Genomic DNA, 23,649 nt, shown 5'->3' with positions numbered 1-23,649 from the left:
CTCAGGGACCCGCAGATTGCCCCTCATGAAATCTACAGGGAGCTGGGTTGGAGCAAAAATATGGACTAAGGTCAGTCAGCAGTTAAGGAACTTCATTCAGCTAGACAGTTGTAGATAAAGAGCTCTGCCATTGGCTAGAATGTGTGGCTCAGCACGTTAGTGATTGGAAGGTGATTGGTTCAGATCCCGTGTTTGGCAGAAAAGACCCTTAACACCTGCAAAATGTTCCTGGGGTGACAGATAAATGTCTGACCTCAAGCCTGTATTTGTCTTAAAGGAAAGCAAGATGGGATGTGCAAAAAAATGAAAGCATTCCAAAGTGCCTGCACTTCTGCAAATAAAGCGCTGTTTCATTCAACCTGTTTGCTATTGTAAAATTATCCTGATGCATGATGGGTGACCCATGTGTCTCAGGTTATCTGTCTACTGATCAAATACTAAGTGTAATGTCATGGAAATTGAGTGTAAATTAATAACATGGTTCACTCTGTGCCCTTATAAGTACTTAGGTTTACTTTTGACTGAAATTGACTGTTTGACTGTAAGTAACCTTCCCCTCTTATGTCTGCACACCAGAGAGCAGGATTAGCGATTCACATCAGCAGAAATGCTGACGGACGCGTATAACTTAAAAAATGCCAGTCAAGTCATTGTTTTTCTGCTAGCCACTTAACGTTTCGCTACTCAGCCTTTGTCCTGTACTAACTCAGCATCAGTCAAATTTCAATTTCTGCATTCCCCTTGCTGGACTTCTTACAAGACATTTGTATGTCAAATTCCATTTGATGTATTGACTACGTTGTGCTCAAGGTAATAGCCAGTTTACTGTTTCAGTTTTTTAATTTCTATGGCACGCTTTACTGTAAACAAGCGTGTGCAATAAGACTTCTCCTTTGAGCAGATTTGAACTGGGGAGAGAGACGAGTACCAGCATGAAAAATCTTGTTATGCCATGTAAAGAGAGTACTTGGAATTCTTCAGGATGGCAGAATAATTAATATGTCCACAGGGAATTTAAAGACTGGAGTAGAATATGATCCAATGTTCTTCACAATATGGATATCAGACAATTACCATCAATTGAGGAAAAGGCTATTTACTTGGAGAGAAAAGGCGACACGTTCATGTTGTAGGATCCCTCAGCATCATTCGGGTGGACAGTCTAAGCCGATGCATCTCACCAAGGCAGCGATTTAGCTCGCCACGTGCGATCAGTGCAGTGGGCTCCTCCTTCCTGATCTTCCTTTCTCGGCTGGTCAATATCGGAATTTTTCTAAAATAAATACTTTGAGTATGAATTTCAAGGCCGGCTGCTGTCCTGTATGAATAAACAGCCAGGAAGGCTGGGCACTAGTGACACGCCATGGATTCTTTTATGAGTTTCCGGGACGCTTTTCACGGTCTGTGCAGAACATAAACAGACTGGCGATATCAGGACACTTCCTACTGGGAAAGGTTGATTGAATTTTTTATGCGTCACTCTTAAGTGATTCACCATTTTGGCAGTGCATACATACTGGAAACTTGAATATCAGTTATCCACCTATTTATTTTGAAGTTTGTTATTTCTTTGTGACCAGTTAGCGAAAACTTTACTTGAGGGGGCACAAGTCACTTAGTTGCTACTCAAGTACAAATCAACAAATATAGTAGCTGCATGAAATATGATTGATTAATGATGAACGGACATAGGATCAGCATGCAACTAACACTTAGTTTCTTACTTAATTAATGCATTAAGTAAGAGTGTAGTACTATTATTTGTGCCCCCTGAAGTAAAGTGTTACCATATTTGTCTGTCAGACCCCACTGGCCTAGAATAGCTTTAGATTTCACCCCAAAGGCATTTTGTGCTTCTCTCCTTGGAATGCTGTCATGCGAATCCCGAACTGTGTGTGGTAGGAGACTCAGCCATCTCCGTCTTTGCCGCATGATGCTGGTGGAAATACTCTTTGCAAAATGTTCTCCAGAACCTCCCATGAATGTCGTATGGTGTTTAGGTCTGATGACTGAGGATGGCATGAAAGACTTTGATCTTCATCCTGCAGCTTGTCAAGGCACCATTGAATTTGTTTAGCAGAGTGTTTAAGGAAATTATCATCTTGGAATGAGGAAGCATTGTGAGGGAGAGTGTTTGCATCACTGGGAGGAGCTGGACCCGTAAAACAGCCTCCTATCCCCCAAGCGGAGCCATCATGGATCCCAAAGACTCCCCCGACACCAGGAGGCGCTGTGTGGGCTGAAGGCATCTTTCTGCTTTCTCTAATCCTACACCGATATACGGAAACGTTATTGCCCAGGGTCTATGCTCCTTACAGCAGGCTGTGTGTCTTTGTGAAGCTCAAGGTGTGCAGTTTTTGTTGTGACTGCATCACAGGAGTCCCTGTGTCAGTTTAATAGTGACGTTCGAGGCTATCTTTTTGTCTGGTGATCGACTAATCTGTCAAGCTTTGACTTGCAGCCGCTGCTCTTCTTTACCAACGCAGTTTGTTCATGTTTGGAATATTGCTGTCCTGTTCCCTTTACTAAATAATTTCAAAATAATTTCTAAATAAGTTTTGTGAATGATGCACAAACTGCGTGGTGTTTCTGAAACTCTGTTAGTTGTGTCATATTGCTTTGAAAACAAACATGTCAAAGTGCTGATCATCAGTCCTCACTTGTAACTGACCTATACTGCTGATACTCGACCCATGGCTCACTTTAGTAGTTGTGTTTGTAATTGTGATTTAATTGCTTCAAAGTCCTTTTTCATGCGGTTTCCGTTATTTTGTCTGCTGCCTATATATGTACATATGTATCGCATTAATTTGTCATTATAACTGTGGTTTTGATAATCGTTATACTACAGCAGGCACTGCACAGTTCTTATATACATTTCTTTAATCAGCCATTTTTTAGTGAATCACAGTGCAAACATTGCTTAATATTTATAGACACACGTAATGGCTACTTTTACTTCTGAGTTTTTTGTCTTTGCATTTTCCATCTTTTATATAAGGTGACTTTTTAAACATACTGCAATTATCATTTTGTACATAATCGTACAGCTCATCATGTTACACATAATCGCAGCACACTGGTCAATTTATATGTTTAATTATATGCCTTAAATGAGTTAATTTAAACCACAATGCTATATTTTCAAGGTTTTAATTTATCTGCAGACATGGAAGGAAGTACCTCAGAGAAAACCAGCTCGCTCTTAACAAAGAAACCCCCCCAGCACAGAGCTGATTAAGCTGCCATTTGTGTTCAAGACGAACCTACCCCCCGCCCCCTCCGGCACTTTATCACCAGTTACATGCATCTACAGGCGAAAAAAGCACAACCGCGTCTCCATTTCTACTGGTCGTAATCGCGGTGCAGCGTAGCTCTGTGCCAAGCCTTATTATAGGTGGGAAAAGTGTCTCATTAAAATGTTATGCTGTCAGAGAAATCCTGAGACAGTCAGCATCATTACTGGCCGTTTACGCTGCATAGCACTTGTCGGGAAAGTAGACGAGGGTTTTGAGGATGATAGTTTAAACCCTGGGGCGGGAAACATTTCCTGTCTTGTCTCTTTGTGTCTAGGAGAAATCTGCCAGGGGGGGCAGTTTCCAGGGGCTGTTACATAAACTCCATCAGAATGATGCCCAATTTCAGGCTTAAGCCCCACAGATGGACCCCCCCCCTTTATGCGGTGGCTCCTGCACACGACTCACTGTGCGTGACACTCCCCAACTGCCTGGGTAAGACGTCCAGTTCAATCACGTTTCTGTACTTGGGACGGCTTGTCTGGAGAGACAGTCTGGGCCCAGGCTCTGGGAATTCCACATGGCTCTGCTTACCCTTTAACACTCATGCATGCAGGTCACACGGTGCTGGGGGGGACGGTGCCATGTCCACTCACTGCACATTTGTTCCACATGGGGGGTGACCCTCAAACTTGCCTTGAACTGCATGTTACAGAAATGTTCCAGAATATGAGATGAGCCCATCTGCCAGAAGTATAAACTATCTGCAAATAGTGACTCGACTCTGTTGGGGCAGCACTACTGTAATGAGGGCTGGAATCTCACATCTGCTCTGTGTGTGATTTCTATGTTCCGCTTATGTCCAAAGATATGCTCTCAGGCTAACTGGTGTCTGAATTTTCCATAATAATTGTATGCCTTTGCACCAATGAGCTTACAGTTCTGAGCTATGGAATGGCTTTAATGTCTAAATTGCTGGAAAAATCTAAGCCCATGTTATGCCATGAAGTGCAATGATCCTTTGTTTGCCCTGGGATGGGCTGGCTGTCTATGAAGGGTGTACCCCTGCTTTGTATCCTGTGCTGCCTGGGATGGGTTCCTGCTTCCCCCCCCACCGACCCTGCACTTAGAGTAAGCATGGATACACTCTCAGTGTGACATCAAGGATGGTTCCTTGTCCTTCATACAGATTTCAGGGTAACACTTTACCTGACGGGACACAGAAACTTAGTAGTAACTCAGTTACTACTGAAGTACAAATCACAAACAAATATAATAACTGCTTATGATAAAAGATGCATCACAATTCATTAATTATGAATGAATATGACATCAGTATGTAACTAAGACTTAGCTTGTGGTTAATTAACACATAAGTAATACCATAATACTAATTTATTTGTGCCCTCTCGAGTAAAGTGTTACCAATTCCAGTAAATACTACACAGCTCAACTCCCTGTAGCTGTAATGCAGATTCTCGAGGTCAGCTAATGCTGGCTACTGCTGACTTCAGGCTGAAATCCCCAATCTCTGGGTGGTCCTAAAGCTGGATCTGCAGAGTGGTATTACTGAATTAGTGACTGTGCTGGTTCAATATGGCCTAACAGAGGCGGGGGGGGGGGGGGGACTCCATGCAGAGGGCTCTCTCCGTCATCCCCCCTCACAAATTAGGAACAGCTCATCCACACTGACTTCATAAAGGCTTATTATTATAACCCGGCCCCTCTTTGAACCAGATTCCATCGGCGGGTTTGTGGTTCCGAGCTGCGGAATGACTTTAGCGGCTGTATTGGGATTTTGCGCTTTTTAAGGGGAACATTTGGAGGCAAAATTAAGGAGATCATTGTCTGTTGTGAATGCAAGAAAAATATAAGCCCATATTATGTCAAGAAATTATACTTTATTTGCCATCTGCATAGTACAGGGATATTGGCATACTTCTCTTTGCCTACTTTGTCATGTGCAGGTGAGAACAAGCTTGGGGTCACAGCAAAGGGTCAGTAAGCGTGCAGCATCCCTGGAACTGGGTGGTGTGCTAAGGACCTTGCTCAAGGCAGACATGTGACTATTCTGCCAAAGCTTGAGCCGACAACCTTTTATTCACAGAACCAGAGGCCTAGCTCACCGAGCCACTCACCATCCTCTTTGGGCACTGATTGCTTTTCAGACTTGTTACACCAGGGGGTGTGGCAGGATAAAGACCTCCTGTTGTCCCTGATTAGGTAGAAATGGGAGAAATGCTAAAGAAATCACCCTTCCTGACTCCAAACATTTTCACACTGTTTCATATTATCTATTTTTTATATTTTTATTTGTCTCTCTAATTTATCTGTGTATATAACTAACAAACACGAAGGAACAGGAAATTCGCACCACTACAGGGGAAGCCTAACAACAGTCACAGCAGAGGTCAGATACTCAGATCCAGGTCAGATACATGTCAGATATTCAGATCCAGGTCAGGTACAGGTCAGATACTCAGATAAAGGTAAGATACAGGTAAGCTATTGGTCTGATACTCAGATAAAGGTAAGCTACAGGTCAGATACTGGTCAGATACTCAGATCCAGGTCAGACACATGTCAAATATTCAGATCCAGGTCAGATACTCAGATAAAGGTAAGATACAGGTCAGATAATGGTCAGATACTCAGATACAGGTCAGATACTGAAATATAGGTCAGATACAGGTCAGATGCTCAGATACAGGTCAGATATTTAGATACAGGTCAGATACAGGTCAGATGCTCAGATCCAGGTCAGATATTCAGATCCAGGTCAGATACAGGTCTGATACAAAGATAAAGGTAAGATACGGGTCAGAAATTGGTCAGATACTCAGATATAGGTCAGATAATGGTCAAATACTCAGATACAGGTCAGATACTGAAATATAGTCATATACAAGTCAGATACAAAGATAAATGTAAGATACAGATCAGATACAGATCAGATACTCAGATACCGGTTGGATAATGGGCAGATACTCAGATACAGATTAGATACTCAGATACAGGTTGGATAAGGGTCAGATACTCAGATACAGGTTAGATTGGAGCACTACCAGTTGAGCCACTTGAAGGCCATCAGACCATATGGAACACGGTGGATAATTTTTCTAAAGAAACAGATAGGTAAAGCATTTCTGGGGTAGGCCAGGGGGCAGGTGCTGTAAGCCTGCTTTTAAGTGTAACTCAATGTGTTAGCCTTCTGAGCTGCAGGTTATCTCCCTCAATCAGTCAGTCAGCATTACATGTTCAGAGGTTAATTAAGCACTGTTGTTTCTGTTGGTCCACCTTTTCAAAGGTCTCCGCCATGCACCAGCTGGCATGGGGGCCCTGAGGATATCAGGTTAGCGCTGACCTGAGACGGCAATAAAATACAGCATTTAAACCAAATTATAGCTCCATTTAGCAACTAAACAAACCTGAAAAAGCACGATAACTGCGTTCGGTCCTAAAAATGTCACGTTACTGACTCCTTCTTAGCCTTTGTGGCACAGCATTACAGGTCCGTCCCATTTTTTCCCTCCCATCCTTCTGTGAATTTATTATTAGCAATATAAAATATGTTTCCTATCTCGTATCCTCGACCATATCATCGGGTGTCTTCTGACACAGTGGGTGTGATTTCCTCCCCCGGGTGAGGAAGCGGTTCTGGCCTGCAGGCAGGAGAGGCTGAGGTCCCATACTCACACGCCATGGGAGGGGTTTAATCGCAGCTGAACAAAGGTCTGCCGCCAAATGCCTCCATCTCTCTATGCAAAAGACTTTTTGCCGCATGTCAATCCCTGTCCTTTCCACTGCACAATGGGATAGATCCGGCAGTGAACCACCAGTAAATAATTATTCTCTCACGTGTATATGCAGCTATACATCGAGGTTTTTTTTTTTTTTTCTTGAGCTTGTGTGCACAGTACACACTGCTGTGTGTTGTTTTCAAATGGTTGTGGAGACTTCTGGGTATTGTTGATTTAGCTTGTGCTGTTGTTGGCCTGCTGTGTATGGTAACGGTGCTCATTAACCAGTTATAGAGCTGTTTAGTACCTCTCCTGATTCATTTTGATGTAGGTTAAAACCCTGTAGGCCAAATAAGTCCTGTTATTCCAGCTGGCCAGCATCAACTATTCGCACTGACCCAGTGTTAGGTCAGTATGCTAAATAGCTAATATTTCCCTATAGCGTTATATTTCCTTTACTATTAGAAATATGTCATGACATTTTCACACTAAAATACATTCATGCTGTGTTGTATGCAAAATGCATCTGCTTGTTCTAGCTTATTTTAGGCTACAGTAGAACCATAGGTGAGGAGCTTTTGAATGACACAGCAGCCTATCTCCAGAATGGCTGCAGGTCAGACCCAGTTTCATTCTCTGCTCTGTAACTTGTGCAGCTTGCAGGTCTGAGTGGGTCCTTCAGATCCCGCCTACAGTCCAAAGACAAGCGATTTGGCTGAACTGGTACCTCTGTATTCCCATAATTCCATGGCCTGTTCCCTGTCCTGGACCATCCTTGTGTGGACATTGTCATGTGTCTTGTGCTTTCTGAGACGGATTCCTGGCTCAACAGGAGCCTGCACTGGATAAGTAGTTTTGGAAAATGGGTGAATGAACTATCATGAAATTTACGGCTGTTGGGCCTTTTAGGATCACTTGTTTACTCCCTGTTGGAGAACAATGCGGTTCTAGCTTTATGGGTCTTGTGCCTTTTAGGCTCACTTGTTTACTCCCTGTTGGAGAACAATGCGGTTCTAGCTTTAGGGGTATAATTTATGGATCCATGAGGAACAGACTGTAGGACCCACTGGGAAATGATCCTGTTGCATTTATTTATCATATTTTCCTGTTAAGATTCTCAGAAATAGACACGTCCATGAAGAAGAGCCACACTGTGAATAAGCGGACAGCCATTTTAACTGTTATACATTGGGGGGGGATGCTTATCACACACACACTGTATAACAAAACAAATACTAATGACTGGCTTCTTTTATCTTCTGTTTTAATCTAATTCCTCTCTTCCGTGAGTGTGTTACTGGGTCTCCTAACTTGTGACATTTTCCACCCTCTCCTTCATGGGATCTCCTACTCTTGGGGAAACCAAATACTGTATCTCAGAATAGGAACCAGCCCTCGCTGCCTGAATGAATAAAGCAGTGGTTCTGCTCTGTTAGGGCAGACGTGAAGCCCCGAGGAATGACTGCACATCCCCAGTGCAAATTTAAGAGCAGACATTGTCATACTTGCTTAGCAGGAGCTTCCAACCTCAGATTTTTCATTTGATAGCTGTCTTAAGTAATATAGCTGGATATGATTCTTTAAATTATGTCAGTTGTGAACACGTGATGAAGTGTTTCTCCCAGAAGCCTCCCACCTCTCCGTTATTGCTCTGCTTTCCTAAACACTGAGCTTCCCATCATCAGCATGTCCTCCAAGATGCATGGGCATGAAGTCAAATCAAGTCACTTTATTTGCTAGCTTTTGTGCAAAAGTCCCACAACTGCATCAATGAAGACGTGCAAATACAACAAAGCACAATTAAACAAGAGAAGACAATAGTGCAATCTGAGCACAAGTCTGGCACAATCCAAGGGTCCCTGGATGGTCCATGGGATTCTTGCAGCTCAGTAGGAAGAGACAACTGTCCACCACCCAACAATCTGCTGTCTATCTTTTTGTCAAAAATATGGTGCACCTACTTCCAAGAATAGTAAACGGTCATTCTGAGAAGTCAAAGTCTTCGCCCAGAGACTTCAAGGTGGGGTGATGTGAAACTGCCCCCTGTTGGTAGTTTCAGGTCTTTCACCCTTACTGTTGAATGGTACTAGTCGCCTTTTATTTCTGAAGTACTAGTTCAGCCAGGAGCAGTTGTTACTGGGTGACCTTGCTGTCAGTCAGTCAACAACGTGAGTCACAGTCGGCAAAGCCAACGCGGGCTCTTCAGCACCGAGCATTGGTTCACACAGATATAAAATGAAAAGTTTTTTTTGCACCAAGAAGTCTGATAATGAGTCAATAGACAAACGCAAACCACAAGATAAGTAAAATCCGATGAGGCAAATATAGGACAGAAGCCTGGAAATCATGATAGATGGGGTCCAGTCAGACATATTTAACATCCTTTCTGTTCAAAACTTTTTCCTGCAGTGCTGTGCCTGTCCTGAATTATGTGTTGAAAAATCTACCAAAATAAAGGCTGGTGACCTTTTTACTGAGGAGTTTTCTCTAAAACACTGGTCGCCCCAGATCTCACATGTGAAACGTGTTTCAATTATGTAGAGCATGCGGATACACTTGTTGAATTCAGGGCAAGGAGTGGAGAGTGTGCCTTTCCACCTGACATATAATAACGTACGTGAACCGTTGTTCCATGTCTCAGGATGTCCTTTCACCATTGATGTAAGGCCTGTCTCAATTTATTTTGTGACACAGATCATGGTTTAAAAACACAAAACCTTCTTAAACTAATGAGAAAAAGAAGAGTTAAATTTCATCACTCTGTTGCAGAAAATATGAAGCATGACCTCAGATTTCAGCTGATTGCTTTTATGAAAAGGGGAGAACGTCACTAAACAAGGGACTGGTGGCCTCAGGGCCCATTCTAACTGTTTTATATTATTTCCGGTACTTACATTTGTTAGCGACAGCGCTGACAAATGAAGGCTTTTAAAGGATATGGTTTACAGCTGGGCATTTAAAGGATACTGAGTAAATCGCTCGTGGGAGTTTTACTTACATAAAATGTTCTGAGGGTAGAATGAAAAAATGATTGGTTCAGAGAGATGACCAATTAAATCATAGAGGAGGTGGGTTCAAGCAGCTAGAGGAGACGGGGCCAAGACATCTGATTGGTTGGTCCCACCTCCTCTAGCCGCTTAGGCCCACCTCCTCTATAATCTGATTGGTTATCTCTCTGAACATTTTTAATTGAACCTCAGTGCATTTATTTTGCAAGTAAAATATGTAAATCATGGATGGTACAATAGTAGTTTGAATTCTACTGTAGTAGCTGATGGAGAAGAAGCGGTGGATTTTCTGTGGGCTTGTCATCCTGTGTGTGGATGAGGGTGACTTCTACCACAGATTAAGGACCATAAAGCAAGTCTTTGCTCATAAATATTTATTTTTTTAAGATGGATATCCTGAACTCAACATCAAATCACCGGCAATTTCATTGTTCTTCTCAATCTGTTTAGTTTTCTATCCTAACATTTTGCTTCAACGTAGCCTAATTCATCCACAATTCATTCATAGTTTTTCTGGTATCGGGTTGTGTGACTGCTTGTCACGACTGTTTTATTGCCCTTAGGAGAGAGATATCCTGGCTATATGATACAGGGGCAGCATGTGGCTCAGCAGGTTCTGTGGTTGTGACGGGGAGGTCGCCGGTTTGAGCTCGGCCCTGGCCGTGGCCTAACAGTCACATGTCCGTGGGCCCTTGAGCGAGGCCCTTAACCCCCAGCTCCATGATGTCACTGCTGGAGGCTGCCCTTCGCTGCCAAGCTTGCTCTCACCTACATGTGTCATGGGGAGCAAGATGGGGTCGGTGGAACGAGTGTTATACCTCACTTTGAATACCTAGAGGACGACTCATCAGTCTAACTTTACGTAGCACCCTGAATAAATATTACAAAGCTTTTACAAAACAAGCAGTAAATGCTGATAAGAGTTTCGGCAAAGGTGACCTACACACATCGGGGGGGGGGCAAGAGACCCCAGCTGGATAGGTATACGCAGCATAGCAGAGAGCTTTGTCGGCAACAAGAACAACCAATGGGAACGTTTCTCAAGAAAGGAAACTTCCCTATCACAATAAAGAGATCTCATATATAATTAAATCGAAATTTTTTAAAGGATTTAATTTTGCTGCAGCAGTACTGCACTGAAGGAATTATACCAGTATAAGTAATATTTCTCATTGGATGCACAAAATGTTAAAAAATATACAAACTGCAAGTATGTGGCAGTGGGGACAATGCGGGGCTCCTGGCCTGACTCAGGGCTGACTGGGTCTCCATGTCAGTCAGCGATGGAGGAGCATGCTTTCATCCTCTCTGCCGCATCTACGTGGTGTTCACTGTGTGTGTGATGCCCGAAGCAGCTCAGTGAACTAGAGGATTAGCTTGGGTGTTTCTCACTTGGATGGGATGTGATTTCCCACAGCAAGAATCCTAGCTAGACACAAACCCTAATCCAACAGAAGTTGGTTGAGTTTCACTTGACCTTTGCAGAACATCACAACGTTTCATAGTATCTTTTTTTTTCCCAAAATGACGGAGATTTACACCCTACTCTGCAGCTGGATATTTTTACAGAGTCGCGATCTGGATGGATCTCACGATCAGTCAGTGATACTGGAAATGCCCTAAAACAATAACAACACGACTGTAAGCACTCTGCCTACTTACAGGTCACTCACATCTTCCCCAAAAGCCATAAAGAAGAGAAAGATGTATTCATGGAGATCAAATCAGAGAGACTGGCTGTTACTCTCCTGGCCTACAATAAATGTGGGTAAACTCCATGTATGCCCAGTGTTAGCATGGGGTCCGCACTCTGAAAACGTACCTATTAAATTGTAAAAAAAACTTTAGCGATTACTAAGATTCTTCTCTCTGCTTTCTATACCAGCAGGCAAGCTTGTTCAGGCAAAACAGTTCAGCGATTCACTTCTCTTGCCAGTCAGAGATATCTTTAACTGAAAGCAAACACCTGCATTTCTAATTGTGATTAGTTGATGCGACGTTACCTTCCCACAGCACAGCTCAACTGCCAGATCGTTTCTGGTTATTGGCATGGTGCAGCTGCCAGGTGTATGTACCAGCAGTGAGACAAATAGCTTTTTTGTGTTATTGTCTTATTTTATTAGGCACAGACTTTTACGTGGCTTTCCTTCAGGCCAGTACCTTAACAGAATTTGAAACGAATAGAAGAATGAGTGCTTGTGATCTCCCGAACAGGAAAAGGAGTTCCTGTAGTGAGTTTGACAGTTAATTTGGAATTCTATGACACTGTGCTTTTTAGCTTGAGGTAACAAATTCATTAATGTACCATTTAATGTTAAGTTCTGTCCTAATGGAGGGAACAGCAGTTGTTCTTTTATTAACTTTTGGAATCATTTTATTTAACTTCTATAGTATATAACATCACAAATGCTTCCATGGACGCGAAAGAGAGCACAGTCTCTGTTTGCACTCGCTGATTGAGTTCACACAGAGTGTATATTACTTCTGCTTCTTTTTTCAGTTGATGGATTACTCCCCACATGAAAATGCTTTAACACGCAAAATACTACCCACTTTGCATGAGAAATGACAGATATTATTGATTTTGACTTCTATTTTGACTTGGATTAAATGCACTTGGCAAGGAGCTTTTCATATATCGCCACTAGCACTGCACCCGGGCTACTTTTAAAAATGTAGTTCTCACAAAGGGATGTGTGCTGTTTCTACAAACGTACAAGATGAAGCATCTGTTTTGATGTGCTCCTACTGGGAGAGACGCCTGAAGTGTTTGGGGAATCATCATTTTCCTCTTTTTTTGTTGGTGTCCTGTATTGTCGCCTCTCTCCCGTGATGCTGTGTTCACAGAACGTGCAATCGTTCGGAATCCCTATTCGTCCGCAAGCCTCATGCCGGGGAAACTCCAGTCCACAGGGGCCACTAGGTCTACTGGGTCATCTGATTGCCTAACTGCAGTTACTACTGGGACAAGAATTACCTCATGATGTGCATGAACAGCCTCACAACACTGTGAAATCAATTTATGCTCCTGCTAGTCACAGTCTTGTGTTCTGTCATTGTTTTTTTTTTTGTCTTCACTTACTTTTATTTCAGAGTAATTGCATTTTTATCCATATGGGTATTTACTGCCGCGTTTCACGTTTAATCCCTCTGCTGAATGACGACAAAGAGGTCTCCAATGACACTTAAATAAGCAACTTTTAGGGTGAAAGTGAACACTATACTGGTTAAAGCCCATTATTTTGTTGTTGTTATAGGAGACGTACTATCCTGAGTCACTTCTGGGACCATAAATCATTAAAAGAAAATTATGAAGAAAAATATGGATGCTTCCTTTCTCAAGAACATTATGTACCCCGTGATGAAACTGATTTATCTTCGGGTTGCATTACACCTACGTAGGCTGAGTAAAAACTGTACTTAAACCTTCCATAGATCTTCTAGTCTATTGGAGTAGCACTTGGTTTTTTGGAATCTGTTCTTTACCGCGGTACCTGCAAGTGCGCGCGCGCGAATGTGTTCCAGAAGAAAGTGAGATTTACGGAAACGCCCGAATACTAACGGGGCTCCGGGCACAATCGAAACGTTTGTGTCGTAAGTTACAAAAAACCTGTCATTTTGCGCAAATTTGTAAATGACCACGTTTGTCCAGCAGAAATGGCCTTTAAGCAATTAATTCTAGATATTTATTGTACTGTATTAATCAACAGTGAAAGTAATTCAAAAGTTTCGAATTTTGGAGTTTAAATCGTCTTTTATTCGCACCGCATTGTGGTTAATTTAACGTACGTATTGTTGGCGCCTGATAATCCCAAATGTCTTTTGTAAAATTTACGTCAGCTTTTCAATTATTATATAATATATATAAAATCATGTTCTGTGCCAAGAAATGAAAGAAAGAAAAGAATTTGGGTGTTTAAATGACACTACATAAAACTTGGAAAAAATATCTTTCTAATCTCTCCGTCATTAAACAAAATCCCTGGAGTACTGTAGTTTCATACACAGACGGAATTATCTAAAATGATTAGATAATATTTCGAATTCTATATATACCTTGATAATGAGTTAATACATTTAATTACTTAAGTGTTATTATTTTAATAAGAAGAAGCAGAAGATAATTGCATTTTATTTTGCATTCTGTTCAAGTGGTTTCTTCGATTTAATTAACTGCCTCCGTGTCGCCTCTTATACTGACTTTCATATACTCTACCACACTATTATGTTTTAATACTGGTAGGTCAAATTGTATAAACAAATAATCGGAATTAAATCTGTACAATCAGGACTTCTGTACAATTAAAATGGCATACAGTTAACGCGATTTAAATCGGCATCTATTTTGAAAGCTGAACGGAACTGTACAATGTAAATGGCCATCCCTGGGAAACCAATGATTGACTGTCCGCTTTGCCCGGGGCCGGAATCGCATTGTCTGAGCGCCGCCAATCTTTAACCGCATTCATCATCGCTGCACAAACACCTGCAGTTACGGCACTGCAGTGGAAGCGCCGCCTTCCTCTCCTGTAGTTGATCGGGCTGTGGGGAGCATAGCCCTAGGGCACGCGCTCGCGGGCCAAGAAAATAACGCCGAGAGAATTATTATTATTATTATTATTATTATTATTATTATTATTATAGGATGACGTCTATTTGAGAGGGACCTTGATTGTATGACCATCCAATAGGCACTGAATGCATCACAAAAGTGAACTTGAACTACAGGGTACTGATTGTAAATATTTAATTTCATTAATAGTCACGGTATTATGAATATTGGTTTTCGAGTTGCATGTGACAAACCACGAAATTATTTAGTCTATTTTAGGCCAACTGTTACATTCATTTATGAGACCAGCTACACGGCCGAGATTTGCGACATTGCACTTGTCTGTGTGCTTATTTTTATATTATACTGCTAGATGTTACACCTGTTCAGTCGTTTTCCACCAGTTGCATCCTGTTTACTTCAGTTAAACTGCAGAATCCCTGCAGAAGCTTTTGATTGCTTATTATTTATCATAATAATTAAACAAAACAAAGCCCTTTCAACTGTGATGGCAAAGGTATACATTGGCGTAAATAAAATGTTTTCTTTGAGATTTCTGTGTCAGTTTTACGCACTGATAAATTACTGTGTGGTGATATGAATCAGTTTGCCTGAAAATGCAATGCAGTTGCGGTACAAACTTTTATATCCGCATTTACATTATGACTTAAGGATTTTTATAATGCGTAAATGTGTAAGGAGTGTATATATTTTCAAAGTTTAATAAATGCACTGGCCTTCACAAGATCATTCACGATTGAAGTAATAGATAGTTAAATAGCATGTAATCATCCTTCCGGACACATGTAAATACCAGTTATGATTTTGCCCTATGTATTATTTATTTTACGACTAAAACTTAACCGTCTGGGCTACATGAATTAAAAACTAACCATAATCTCCTAATTTGATGTTTTATAAACTTACGAATTCCGATTTCTCAAAGTCTACTACTAAATCAATCGGTTCATTTATGAACGAAAAAATGTGTCTATCTAAAAAGAAAATTGCTTTCATTTGCAAAATAGTGCAAGAAAAGATCGCAATGTTATCTTTAATTACGCATTATATAAATTATAATAAATAAACTATCAATTAGGCCTACGCCTAGGTTACTGATGTCCATGAATCGAATCCCAACGTTTCTTACTGTCATACAAAGGAAAATATAATCTTTAGTGTAAACGCAAAAATCTTATCGGCCTATTTAGCGTCCTGGGATGCAAATCAAGATAATTTGATATAAAATAGTTTGCTGCTTGTGGAGGTTTGCTGAAAATGAATCTAGCTGGGAATGCTAACAAATAAAGAGAGAGAAGCAAACAATTTGACGGACTTACCGACACATTCGTTAGCTTCTCTAGCGGTTGCACGTTGCCATGGACGGTCATAATGGAAAGGTTTGCATCTGTCACACTCCGGCCCAGCGGTGTTATGCTTGCACTCACACACCAGGTTTCCATCTCGGTCTTTTACACACCTTGAAGCGTGTCCATTGCATTTACATCGCCCGCCGACCTGCAGGTCTGAAACTGCATAGAAATAAGAGTCCCGCGCCAATTCCGAGTCGTCTTCATTCTCATCGCCAAAAGTGTGCAACCGGTTGAATGTCACCTTTATGTCGGTGGCTGTCACCCAGTCCTGAAGGACGGGAGAGTTGTCAAAGTCATGCGCCGAGGGTCGACCATCCAAGGTACTAAACGCTATAAGACCCCCAGAAAGAGGATGCATTTCCGTATGAGAGTCCGTGCAAACGGCTTCTTGTTCGTTCTGCTTAGTGATTGTTGCTTTGTTCGCTCTGTTGTACATCTTCTTACACTGTGTTGAGTAGAACTGAAAGGGCACCCACGATTTTCCATAGTCCATTGATTTATAGATGGCCATGGATTCAGGTCGTGGGGAACAAAACTGAAGGCTCACATAGGTGACCTCAAACTTCTTGCCCAGCGACAATGACAAGGTGACGTTTTGTGGGTACTGCACGTAGTTTTCCGACTGCCAGCACGTGAGGTTGTGGGGGTTGTTGAGGTCTGTCAAATATGCCGGTGGGTGAGACTTCTTGGGGTCCTGGGCATCGCAAGTGTAGCAGTTCCTGTTCCGTTCGTCGCCTTTCTCGGTCACCACACAGTATCTACTGGCGGGCATCCCGCAGGTGCTGGAAACGCGCACTTCCTTTCCGAAAGCGGAGTTCACGAAATCAGGGATGCACCTCCGGGGGTTGCCGTTCTCGTCGTAGCATGGATCCGGCGGAGATGTCTGGGCTGCGAACACGCTCATCCCGTAGCCACAAAGCGCCCTTTCGGCCATTAGGGACACAGCCACCAAAGTGACCCAGGGTTCCAGGATCCTTAACATTGTAATCCCCGTTCTTCAGTGTCTCTTGCGCTGAAATACACAGCCGTGGAAAAAGGTATTCTTTATTCTTATATTCACAATCTTACCGGATAACTCTACACGTATATTTTAAACATAAAATGCAAAGAATACGAAACATTAAGCTATAAGCATGGTACATTTGCACTTCGATGCTATATTTTAAAAAAAACGCTAATAAATAATACCGTATAGGTGATGACAGATAAACACGTATGAACAATTTGGTAGACGTCTTCACACAATTACAAACATAAAAGCAACATTGGATAGTATATACTACAAATAACAAGCTGTACCATTTGCTTAAAATACATAATCAGATACAGGTACTAAACGCTCTTCATACATTGTCAATTAAATCTTCTTACGAGGTCAAGAAATGTCCACATAGGGCACTTTACGCAGAATTAACAGTTCAGCTTGGCGGAATAGTATAATTTTGTAGTCAGTTTTAAAAAAAAGTCTCTTCTTTCACAAGTTGTCTTAACGCTTTTATTCGTGTTTCTCTCTGGGAACTTGGATTCGAAACTACAGTATTAATCCCGATGTAGCCTCCCCGTGTCCCTCAAACTCGACACCCCCTCCTTCCCTTTGCTCCCTCTTTCTACCTCTAGGTGTCTTGCCGCAAACACAATCACTATAGAATGTCAAGAACCAGTTAGGTCACAGTAGCGTTTGAGGTCCTTTTAATGGAGTGACACCCAAAACGGAAAAGGAACGAACAACGACATCCACTGGTAGCTTATCAACACACACACACACACAAAAATCTAAATCGAACATACTTCACAATTCATCACTGGATGGCAGTACTTTGCTTTGCATTTTTAGTAAAGTGGTAACTTATCTTTAATTGATTTAAACGCTCGAAAGACTGATGATGTGAATTATTATGTTGTCACGTGCATGACTCGATTAAGTTTATTTCAGAGACTGAACTATATACCTCTAATCAGATGGCGTAAGAACGTCATGCACAATTTATGCGTTCATGACTTAGTCACCTATTTCAAGTAAGACCAATATGCATATTTTAAATAACTTGAAATGCTTATTTCTAGAATAGCAGTGTTAAAGGAAACGGAACGTATAACTTAATATGGAATAGATAGGATGCAATTTAGTTATAACCAAAAAGACAGAATGAACTCCGTTTGGAATGTCGACCTCCAGTTCAAAGTAAACCATAAAAAGGCCAGTTATTTTGTGGGAAATCAAATTTCCCATGCGTAAACAGCACGCCCAATATCACGTTACTAATAAAATCTGTATATAGATCATTAAAAAGCAAACAATTTTCAAACCAACATTTAATTTTATTCTATATAATAAATATTTCACTTTTCATATTTATTAACACCATGGGTTAATAAACAAAAACGTTGTGTGTATATCATATATAGCCTATATTCTTTACATTTCTGTGTTGTTGGTATGTGGCTTAAAATTCTTGAGGACACAGAATTCAAAAGAAAATCGCTTACAACACAGAATATTTGGTATTTAATTTATTGAAACATAACGTATGCAAACGAAACCACAAGTATGTTCAGCTAAACCCCTTACGCGGCGCTGACACGTATATTCTATTGACTCGTAATAGGTGCCAGTTTATTGAAAAACATAATTGCAAAGGATGATACTGCCACCAAAAGGGTATTTGTATATTTAAATATTAAGAGTATTGGAGTACAGTGCTATGCGCACCCGATAAATTAGTAATTGTTCTGAACACTAGACAAACATATAGGCCTACATAATTAATATAACTGATAAGTATTTTGAAAAAAAAATACCACAAGCTGACTTGATTAAAATGTATTATTGCTGCCGACTGTGATATTCAAATTCTACTGATGTGTCACTATTTTCTATAGGAATCTCAGCTACATGAAACCGTTACATATTTTAATGCTAAAGTAAGCAAAGGACGGGTGTCTTTAGACCAACAACAGTATTATAACTCAAATAGCTTAAATAAATACACCTTAAATATATATTTTCCTTCCCGACGACGTGAAGAAATATTGACGTTTAGTCACGTGCTTATTATTATATGCAAATTAAATAGGAAATTATAACTTGCAAACTAACAGTGTTAGTAAGGCGTTAATGAAGTTTATTTTCATCTTCAGATGATATTTCTATTAAAAAACATTTTTGACTATGATTGAGATTAATCCAATTTGTTCCATACTGGAAAGGAAATTAAGTATTCATTGGCGTTTGTCTATATTTTTTGTCTGATCCCACTGAGCAAAGATACGTCAAAAATATTACTTTTGAACGTCGTGTCGGACATTAAACATTGACGTCCTATGAAGAGCCAGAATTAACGTTTTGTGACGTCTTTTAATGACGTCTTCTGAACGTCCAATATTGGGTCCTGCACCTGACCTGCACGTCCACAGACGTCCAAAAAATCTCTAAGATTTTGAACTTTATATCAATGCTTTAGAGGGATCGTAGTTAGACGTCCAAATACTGAAGCTGATTTGCACGTTATGCGGACACAGACAGCTACCGCCACAATACATACATCTGGCAGCTGTCTCGTGTTTGCTGGGATTATGACAAAGCAATAATAACGATATTCTATCCATCCATCCATTTTCCAAACCGCTTATCCTACTGGGTCGCGGGGGTCCGGAACCTATCCCGGAAGCAATGGGCACGAGGCAGGGAACAACCCAGGATGGGGGACCAGCCCATCGCAGATAACGATATTCTAATCCGCTTTAAAGATATTTTCTTTTATGGCAGTTAAATATATAAAACGCTAAAAATTGTTTAATAAGCACTAGAACGGCGACGAATGCATTAATTTCCGTTTAGGGTCTTCGTGATATAACGCACAGATTAATCGTAAAGAATTTAAATATCCAAATCGTATGTATAACATGTTTTCTACGCAGCAGACAGAGTTTATATTATAGTATACATGTAACGTATGGATCATGAGATGAGGCCCGTAATACTGATCTGAAGTTTCTATTGAATTGACACCTCGCAGCTTTGGCCTACGTGTAGCGGAGACCGGGGACAATTGTAACATGGGTTAGTTGTAACAAAGCCTATTTCTCAAATCAGGAACGATGTACAAATGACATGTCACTCAGCACATGCTCAGTTTAATCTTTGTTTTACACGTGAACTATGGGGGAAACCGTAACATTTCAGTCCACGTGTTTGAGGCTAAACCATTCTGTTTGTGTTACAAAGATAAAACCGTTTAATTGAAGACATGTATTTGTCGGTGTGTAGTCAGATTTCAAGGCACTTACCTTGAAAAGCTAACTATAAGCAGAAGTGAATGAACTCTTCCCTTTACCTGTGTACAGGGCTGCTCTCCCGCATGTGATGTCACTCGCGCTTTTAGACTCACGCTCAAGAAATCTTACGTCAAATCTATATTAGTTCATTATAAACCTAAAATTAGCGACAGCAAAAGCGATGGGGGCAGTTTGCAAATCTTACATATTATTTACAAGGTAATAAAATTGTTACATACATGTAAATGTGTGCGCAGACTTGTCTCGAACTGAAAATCTCACGCAAGCCAGCTGACCGAAGTTGGCAACCCTCTATGTAAATTGTGCACAAGTCAGTAAAATACGAATACGACATACAAAATCTTAAAGGAGAAAAAGTTCTATGGCCATCATTATGTACGTAATGTGTATTTACGAGCATTTTATCTTAGTTATTTTAAACTGCAGCTCTTTAGTGTAGGTAGTCGCACTAGGTGTCGCTGTGTTCCCGTCTAAAAAGTCTTCAGGAACATATTCATTTGAAATTACTTCCTGCAGCATGTTTTTAGTCGTGAACTTTCATTATATTCGCATTTATTGCAAATGCTCACCTGTAACATTATGTTAATCATATTTTGGTATATTAATATTTAGTCTTGTGAATTGTATAGCCTAAATATTTAAATGTTTGGGGATTGAACAAGAGACTACAAATTTAAAACGAAATATAAAAAGAACTTAAATAACAGGTTGCCGTTTTACAAGTATCTGTGATAGACGTGTAGCTTATTTATATACTGTATGACCAAAAAGACCGCTGGTCTACAAACTGTTGCATGAAACACAGAGATGTAAGAGATGTATGTTTGTGTAAGAAATAGGGGTGGCGTCACCAGGGACGGATTATGAGTTGTGTGGGCCCCTGGGCAAAACGTTCGCGAGGCCCCCCCCCCCTCCCCCCAGCACCACCACCACAACCACCACAATTCAAGGGCCCTTGGCAGCCAAACGCCCTCCCTATAGGGTCAGGGGCCCTTGTAGGCAGAGGATCAAAGAATGTAGGCCCTCTAAAATAGACAAACGAAAATACATTGTTGATAAGCATTGCAAATTGTTTTGGGCTAGGGGCCCCACGGGCCCCCTGCACCCCAAGGGCCCCTGGGCAGCGGCCCCACTGGCCCGGTCCGTAATCCGTCCCTGGGCGTCATGCCTTGCCCGTCATGTCTGCCACACCCCCTTGTTCTTCTCCCCAGCATGACTGTAACGAGCCCCACTTATATACCTGTCAATCTTGCGTCTCGTTCCTGCCCCCATGTTAATCATCCCCAGCTGTTTCCTGTTAACATTTAGATTCATTCGTGTTTAAGTGCATCTCAGGGGTGTAACCCTTCATTCCATCATTGTTACCTTTTCGCGCTGTTCTTTGTGCGATCGAGTCCCCTGCGAGGGTCTTTAACGGCACCACAGCTGGAATCTGGATCATGCTTCTCCTACCGGCGTGACACGTAGGACATAATCAATTCGCCAGTCAAAATATTTTTTACATGAAAACTGTCACAACGGACTCATTTCATCTGAAAAAAAAAACAATAAAACCCGATTACAACATCCGACAAAAGGTGCAACAACAGTTTAACGTAGTATGACTAAAGAAATCAAATCAAATTTATCAAATGCACAACCGCACAACATACAATAGATACAGGAAATGAAATGAGTATCCCTGAGAGCTCAGTAAATTAATGGAAAGTAAATGAATATCCATCCATCCATCCATTTTCCAAACCGCTTATCCTACTGGGTCGCGGGGGGTCAGGAGCCTATCCCGGAATCAATGGGCACGAGGCAGGGAACAACCCAGGATGGGGGGCCAGCCCATTGCAGTCACGGTGCACATCTATGGAAAATTCCAATTCACTTCAGCATGTTTTTGGACTGAGGTGGGGCGAGGGGGCGAAACTGGAGCAAACCCAACAATGATATGGGGGGAACAAGACCATGCAAACCTCACACATGTTAAGCTAGGGTCGAGTCTCAAGCATCGGGGGGTGTTCCACGAAGCAGGATTTAAGGTAATCTTAGCTAAATGGACTTCACAACAGCTTCACCTTACATTTCGCTCAGACAACCTTAAATCTGACTAACTAAGCAAGTAAACCTGCTTCATGGAACACCTCCCTGGTTCCAGAGGCGTAAGACAACAGTGTTCACCATGTGCCCCCTTTATCTTATTTAATAAAACTTTAAACACATTTTACTGCTCTCCCTTATAAATGTTATCATTGTGTACACTTTTTAACGCTAACTATGCTGTTGTAGAAGACAGGGGGGGGCTCTGACCATGTCAATGTCCCTCAGTTGACGATACACCTTTTGTGAATTGCATTGTAGTGCTACTAGTGAATTTGTGCACTATACATTATCCACATCAAGCACCTGTGAATCCAATTTTAGCACTAAGCACAAAACCAATTAACCAACCACATAGATTCCGGTTTCTGTCCTTTGGCAGCTGTGGCCTTCCTGTGGTTCTGTTTGGAGGACCATGCCTACCTGAGCCAGGGTGTCAACAGAATGTTACACTTGTCGTTTGGTTATTGATTCGTTGATGGATGGATGGATACAAAGGTGAAGGTTTGGTTTCAGCATTGGGAGGCACCAAATAAGCCTCGTACCCTCTGCCCCCCTAAACACACATGCATAGTAGTTCCACAGTATCATTTGGGACAGGTCCCTACCGTCCACACCCAGATATGCGGCCCTGAGTGGATGGTTGCAGGCCCGGAGGGGCCAGTCGGGAGTCTCGCGAGAATTCTCGGTGGGCCTCTTAGCTGTTGTGCTGGTCAACAAAATAATTTGACATGTTTAAAATTGAGCCGTTTGGAAAGAAAACAATGTTACAACTTTAAAGTTAAACAACAACGCTTAGGAATGCTAACTAGTGAGGTTTCTCACACGCACCCAACAAACCACGATTGCCCTACATAGAGAAACGCGCAAATAGGCGGCGCACTTGTCAGTGTGATCGTTCGTCATTTCGAGCTGACAGCTCAGAGCGCGGTTGCCAAAGTGCCACAACTAATCGCCTGCTATGGCTAATTACTGGAAGTTTCTCTAACGATGTGTGATAGAAGTGGACCAGGCGCGGCTGAAAAAGTCAGATTGCTATACAGTATAATATGCTACTTATTTATTTTCTTCTTAAAATGTCAGTAATAAAGTCCCCGGGGTAGTAAGACTTGAACTGTGGCATCATTTATCAAAGTTCCCCCAGAACGAGGACAAAATTGACTGTTTCTGGTCACCCTCTGCTATGACGGATGGATGGATGTATGGATGGGTCACAGCTCAACAAAAAAACTGCCCATTTAGCTAAACCTGCAGGGGAGGTTCTAGCTATTGAAAAGATCAGGGGCTACATCAAGTTTACCTGAGGCTTTACTTTTTTGTTTTTGGAGGGTAATTGGCATCAGGGCTAAAATACTC

At 41.5% G+C, this 23,649-nt stretch overlaps 1 protein-coding gene across 3 annotated transcripts in view; it reads right to left on the bottom strand.

Annotated features, from left to right (window-relative positions):
* LOC125718495 (netrin-1-like) overlaps positions 1–22,981 on the bottom strand; it is a 37,388-nt gene extending 14,407 nt beyond the window's left edge. Inside the window, exons 1-3 of one of the 3 annotated variants that reach the window (XM_048992385.1) lie at positions 22,902–22,981; positions 21,571–21,653; positions 15,877–16,921 (exon numbers count right to left, since the gene is read on the bottom strand). In XM_048992385.1, coding sequence (XP_048848342.1) covers positions 15,877–16,891 — 1,015 coding nt within the window. In that variant the 5' untranslated portion in view covers positions 16,892–16,921; positions 21,571–21,653; positions 22,902–22,981. Of the gene's footprint in view, positions 1–15,876; positions 16,922–17,258; positions 17,545–21,570; positions 21,654–22,901 lie in introns of those variants that run through there. The other 2 variants (XM_048992384.1, XM_048992383.1) reach the window with 2 other exon arrangements.
* Between the last annotated feature and the right edge of the window lie 668 nt (positions 22,982–23,649).

The sequence above is a fragment of the Brienomyrus brachyistius genome, chromosome 22 (genome assembly GCF_023856365.1).
Source record: "Brienomyrus brachyistius isolate T26 chromosome 22, BBRACH_0.4, whole genome shotgun sequence".
NCBI classification, from domain to species: Eukaryota; Metazoa; Chordata; class Actinopteri; order Osteoglossiformes; family Mormyridae; genus Brienomyrus; species Brienomyrus brachyistius.
This window is presented reverse-complemented; position numbering and strand designations above follow the sequence as displayed.